The 6,691-nt window shown below is 42.0% G+C and overlaps 1 protein-coding gene across 1 annotated transcript; it reads left to right on the forward strand.

Moving 5' to 3' along the window:
- Positions 1-392: 392 nt before the first annotated feature.
- LOC130731416 (uncharacterized) lies at positions 393-1,505 on the forward strand. Its single transcript, XM_057583710.1, has 2 exons — positions 393-1,214; positions 1,347-1,505. Exons 1-2 carry the CDS (start codon positions 393-395, stop codon positions 1,503-1,505), a joined length of 981 nt encoding a protein of 326 aa, XP_057439693.1.
- The last annotated feature ends 5,186 nt before the right edge of the window (positions 1,506-6,691 follow it).

A 6,691-nucleotide genomic window follows, 5' to 3' on the forward strand; every position in this document is an offset into this window, starting at 1 on the left:
TCCCTGAGGTAGATGTTGTTGTTGGTCCTGAGAACATAAGCCCTGACAACAATGTTCCTGAAGTTATTGATGCGATGTTTGGTGGAGATGGTGAAAATTCTGACAGTGATGTTTCTGTGCAAAGAGAAAGGCTTCAGGATAGTGATGAAGAAAGAGACTTAGGGCATGAAGATGTATTGGACAACACAGTTTTTGCTGAGGCAGAGGCTCTTTTGAATGAGCATATCAAACAGATGCTTAGTAGTAGGAGTGAAGAAGGTATGGGTTTGGCTTTTGGGGATGAATCAGATTCTGAAGGAGGTTATTAGAGTGAGGATCTAGAGAGTGTGCCAACTGATTCTGAGGTGGAAGATGTTCCTAGAAGAAAATTCCCTAAGTTTGTTAAGGAAAAAATGGGCCCAGATTTCAAATTCAGCCTTGGAATGGACTTTTCATCACTACTACAGTTCAAAGATGCTCTACATGATCACTTTGTTACTAATGGCAGAGAATTCAAATACATGAAAAATGATAGCATAAGGTGTAGGGTAAAGTGCAGAAGTGAGAGTTGTCCATTTGTCATCTTATGCAGCAAGGTTGGCAATAAAGAGACTTTCAGAATCAAAACTCTAGTTGGAGAGCACAATTGTGCAAGAGTGTTTGATAATAAGTCAGCTAATGTGAGGTGGGTGAAGCTGAAGCTGTTGAATAAAGTGAGTACAATGAATAAAATCAGCACAAATGAAATAGTAGATGACTTCAGAGTTAACCATGGCACTGGTATAACCAGATACAGAGCATGGAAGGGTAAGCAGCTGGCAATTGAAGAGGTTGAGGGAGCCATTGAAATGCAGTATACCCTTCTATGGAGATTTAGCAATGAATTGCGGAAGAGAGCTGCAGGAAACACATGCAAAATTAATTTTGAATCACCAAGAAGCACTTTGTTTCCTAGATTCAGCAGATTTTACATGTGCTTGGATTGTTGTAAGAGAGGGTTTCTAGCTGGGTGTAGGCCATTCATTGGCTTGGATGGATGTCATCTGAAGACTAAACATAGAGGAATCTTGTTGGCTGCAGTTGCTAGAGATGCCAATGAGCAGTACTTCCCACTAGCCTTTGCTGTGGTTGAGTCTGAAACAAAAGATAGTTGGATGTGGTTTATGGAGTTGTTGATGGATGACATTGACCCTGAAAGATCAAGAAGATGGGTCTTTATCTCAGATCAACAAAAGGTAATTTTTTTTCTTTCTTTGTCATGCTTTTGTATAATTTGTCTAGATTTTTGTCATGCTTTTGCCTTCTAGTCACTGGTCTGCCTTAATGTAGATATTGTCATGATTTTGCCAAATTTTATGTGATCATAGGGTTTGATGGAGGTTTTCAAAGAAGATATGCTACATGGTTGTGAACATAGACTATGTGTGAGACATCTCTATGCAAATATGAAAACTAAATTTGGAGGTGGTGTGCTTCTAAGAGATCTGATGATGGGTGCTGCCAAGGCTACATATGAAGCTGCCTGAAAAGAAAAGATGCTTCTGATAAAGGATGCCAATGAAAGTGCTTATCAGTGGTTGATGTAAGACCCAAGTTTTAAGCTTAGAATAAGTGGAAGAGATTTCCATTTACGATTAGGTTGGACGTATCGTGAAGGGAAAACCTGAACAAGAGTTTATCGAATGGAATAAATTTATGAAGGAGAAAGTTCAGGAAAAGTCAAAGGATTGTATCGAAGTCGATTTAAGTTATAGCACGACTAATATTCGTTTTAAAACCTAGGACAAGAACCTTAGGAAATCAAACTGTGTTCCACCCTTGGAACACTGTAGGAATTTAGTCCAAAAATCTTCAGAGAAATGTTAGAACTTCTCTTTTTCCATATATCACAATCGTTTCGAGGCGAAACTCTAGAATCTACGAACGTCCGATTCCAATCATCGGAAGTTTGCCGAAACCAAAACCCTGGTATTTCAAAACCCTAGAATCACCTGACGATGAAGACTTTTTCTATTCAGAGCTTCAAATGAAGATTCTACACGCGTACACCCATTTCTCTTGATGATTTCAATCTTTCTTCAGAAGGAAGTTTTCTATTCCGACATTCGATGCAAAAAGTAACTTATCGGGTAAAATAGTTTTTACACCGACTTTGCGTTAGCCACCTAAAATACAAGGAAACCTCTGTTGAGTTTTGGTATTATGTCGCCAAAACCTATCTTAGAATTCATGGAGAATTAAGCCAGAAAAATCAGATTCGCGAAACTTTCATTTTCCCGCGTTTTGCCAACCTCTATATATAGCATTAAAAACAAGCCTCGAAAACCAAAAATCATACCGATATTTCTTTGAAGTATTAGAAGATTCAGCGGGGAGAATATCGTGTCTAGAATACATTGGAATCAGTAGGATGAATCGGAAATCACTCTCAAATTTTTATCTTAACTCTATGAGCTAAATCCTCCGATATCTAAACAAATTTGTACCGGTTTACAAAATATCTTTTGAAAATATCTTTACTAAATATCTATCCATCCTATCCTCATTCTGTCGACATCTCTCTCTCTCATTACACTTTTTCTTCATTTTTCTTCCTTGACCCATTTCCTACTTCTTCTTCTATATATATTATGTCCCTTCTCCTTTCCTTTCTACTTCTTCTTCTGCTTATTTTCCAAAAGCTGCAGCAAACACCACCACCAACATATATCAATTTTATCTCCATTCTTTTCTTTTTCCAACGTGCACCCACCAGCGCCCATTCCTTCTTTCTTCCTCCTTGTGCAGCCCCCACACCATCATGGTACCTCTCACTCACGTCCCCTTCTCCCTCTCCACGAGATGCCACCGCTGGCCACCATCACCATTTCTTCTTCCTCTCACCATGGACGAACCACCATGGCAGCACCCCAACCATCATCTTCTTCTCCATTCACTTGCAGCAGCTACACAACTCCATCCCCATCACCAAGCTTCTTATCTTCCACCATGAAACAACCATGGAAGCCAACCACCTCCACGGCCACTCCTCTTTTCTCATGGCCGAGTGCCACAACCACCACGAGACCACCACTCCTCCTCCTCATGACCGTAACAACCATGAGGAATCCAGCCTTCACCGTCCCTCCTTCTCCTTCACGCACAAGCCACAAAGAAGCCATCACAAAGCTTCTTCTTATTTTCTCCAAGGAACCACCACCATGGATCATTTTTCTCCACCCAAAACAAAACACCAGCCATCACCACAAGCTTCTTTCTCCATGGCCAAAAGCACCACAACCATCTCCATGGAAGCAACGAAGACAACGTGAAACAGAACCAACGACGCCGTCGACATCGCAAAACTTCAACCTTCGATTCCGGTGTGCTCGGACCTCCGTTCACAGCGAGGTTAGTACCGTTGGAACCCTTGTGGTGTCCACAACAAAACCCATATTCCGGATCGTCGTTCCGTCGTCGTCGACCGCCGCCGCTGCCGCCTTCGGGAGCTCTTTCCGGTCAACTCCGGCGACCGATGGAAAAACAGAGGATACTGCTACGATCCTTGCCGTGAGGAGAGCAAAACCCTATCTTCAATTTCGTATTTGGGTCATTTTATTCGACGACCCCGACAACCACCGTCGACCTTCGGCTGAACTTTCTGGGCAAACCGTCGACTCTTTGGGGAAACGGACAGCGCCGTTGAGTTTCTGGCCGCAAAAGGATGAAGGAACAACCTTCCTTTATGTCTCTGGCGACAGTTCCTCCGTCAACCCCGTGAGCCGCAACTTTCTCTGGTGACTCTTCGCCGACAAGTTTCAGAAACTTGATTTTCGTACAATGAACGGAAGCACCTTGCATCGACGCTACACAATGGGAGGAATCGAGCCAACATATGCAAATAAAGATGTAATCGGATCGGAGTTGCACCTTAGTATGGAAATTGGCTAAGGTGAGGGCTTCTCACTGAATACTAGCTAATGCTTTAGGTGTCGACGAATTCGACTTGATTTATTGTTTATGCACTTATTTGTGTTTGACTGAGAAATGTTTTCTGAGGCTACGGCTGACAATTGATAATCATTTATCGCTTGAATTGCTTTTGAGTTTGAATCACATGCTATGTGCTAAATGGTTAATCTAGGATGTGTGATATCTGCCCTATATGCTAAGTGTTATGTGGTTAACTTAGGTTGTGTTGATATATGAGCTATGATTGTTGGATTGTGCTAATTTAACTATGCTATTACACTAATACTTGTGATACTGAGGAGTGAGAATAAGGGGCAGGTCATGCCGATTTTATTTTGAGAGTTTGAGAAAGTTTGACGGGACGAACGGAGTTCGGGCCTTGTTATTGTTTTAGTGGATCGAGACATTCTCTGGGATTTACTTGGGATTATGGGATCTTTGAAACTCGTAGGAAATACGATAAGACTAAAAGGAAACTATTTTTACAAGGAAAATTCATAAGATATTAAACAACCTCTAAACCTTTAAATAATGATAACAATCTCGGATGCAAGCTTAGGATCAAATCTTAGTTTTGGAAAACGAGAAGTGTCGTCGGATCCAAGTGTTGAGAAAGTTGAGAAGTTTTGAGTATGTTGATACTCTTGTGCTGTGGGAGCAGTTATGTCGTTGGGCTATCCGAGGGATAAGCCGGGAGACTGATAGTTTTCGAGTATGTCGATACTCTTTGCTCGCTGAGCAGTTTTTGACCATCGGATGGAGATGAGTCGGATGATTCGAGGAATCATCATGAGTTAAGTTTATGCCTTCGGGTACAGTTTATGCCTTCGGGTACAGTATATCTATATACCTTCGGGTACAGTATATGCCTTCGGGTACAGTATATGCCTTCGGGTACAGTATATACCTTCGGGTACAATATATCTATATACCTTCGGGTACAGTATATCTTTATGCCTTCGGGTACAGTTTATGCCTTCGGGTACAGTTTATGCCTTCGGGTACAGTTTATGCCTTCGGGTACTGTTTATACCTTCGGGTATTTCGGACATCGACGGGGGATATGATCGACCGTGAGGTTAGGATCGACCTGTTGATTGTCGGGCATGGCGGAGGGAAAAGTCGACCCGCAGGGTTAGGACTGATCCGGCTATGTCAAGGTTGTAAGTGACACCCGAGGGTTATGGTCGACACAATGCCAGTGTTAGGACCGACTCGATCGTGCCCAGCCTACTTCTTCCGGAACCGTAGAATTTGACGTTGCATTGACATATCATGCACTTTAACTATATTCGTTGATATATTGCTTATCGAGTTTTCTAGATATAACTTATTGAATCGCTGAGTGTGATTGATAATTGTTAATCTTATCTGATGCATGCTAATTGTTTCGTCTTTTATATTCATTGTAAAATATACAACCCTAGGATGTTATCCCTAGCTATAAGCCTAAGTGGCTATTCTCTTATCTATATCTATTGGTGGTATTATTTACATAATTCTTTGGAGTTGACCCTCGCGTCTTCTGTGTGTGCTTTGGCGGACAAACGCCCTTTGTCAGATGTCTATGGCGGACTGATTCACGATGGTTCACCCTTCGGGGGGGAACTAGGTTCGAGATGCCGGGATAGGAGCGCATCGCGGTAGCGAGAGGAGGACGGATGGTGTACATAGACTTGGTCGTTCTGGATTCAGATTCGGACGGCGATCATGCTAGCACGTAGGTTTGAGTGCTGGTGTGAGCTCCTCGAGATAGGATTAGTGTAGGAGTAGAGTCTTAGCTCTGACCGTCATCATTTTCTTTGGGGACAGGGTAGTTTCCCGCCTATAGCTTTTTATGTGGTTTCTTTACGGGAATCACAGAAAGTTGGTTGGACTTAGGAGGTATTCTTTCAGACCCTTTGGGCTAACTTATTCTCATTTTTGAGGGATAGTGTTGCGAACACTTGACCTTCCTTTTGGATTTTACATTTGCCTACGGGCGTTACTTTCAACTACTTTCCGTCACTGGAGGTTTACTCGTGACGTGGTTTGCTACTTACAGCGGGGGCTGTATTTATATTATACATTAGTTCTGTTATCTTTTGTTGGGAGTTTATTTCTTTCAGTCTTTGGTTCTATTATCGAAAAAAAAAATATTCACGTTTTTCCGCATTAAGTTTTTCATTTGGTTACTAAAGTGACGCCACGGAAATCGGGGTGTTACAGTTGATGGAGAAGCCAACTTCAAGCTGGTGCAGACATGCATTTAGCCTTTACTCAAGATGTGATGTGGTCATGAACAACCTCTCTGAGGCTTTTAATGCAGCAATTATGTTGGCTAGGGACAAGCCTATTTTAACTATGATGGAGTGGATTAGGACCTATGTAATGGGAAGGTTTCCAAAAATGATGGAGAAGCTGCACAAGCATCATGGACAGATCATGCCTAGGCCATTGAAGAGGATATTACATGAGGTTGATCACATTAAGAATTGGATCCCTAGGGTTGTTGGTGCTCAAAAGTATGAGGTTCGACATACTATCACTTTGGAGAAACATGTAATAAGCTTGAAGGATAGGAGTTGTACCTGCAGATTCTGGGAACTTACTTGCTTTCCTTGTAGACATGCTGCATCTGCACTTACTTTCAATGGCAATGATCCTAAACAATTTGTAGATGATTGCTACAAGAGGGAAGCCTACAATGCAACATATGAAAATTATGTGACTCCATTACCTGGCCCTAACCAGTGGATTGTCACCCCTCATGATCCTGTGT

This window comes from Lotus japonicus, chromosome 1 (assembly GCF_012489685.1).
Source record: "Lotus japonicus ecotype B-129 chromosome 1, LjGifu_v1.2".
Lineage (NCBI taxonomy): Eukaryota > Viridiplantae > Streptophyta > Magnoliopsida > Fabales > Fabaceae > Lotus > Lotus japonicus.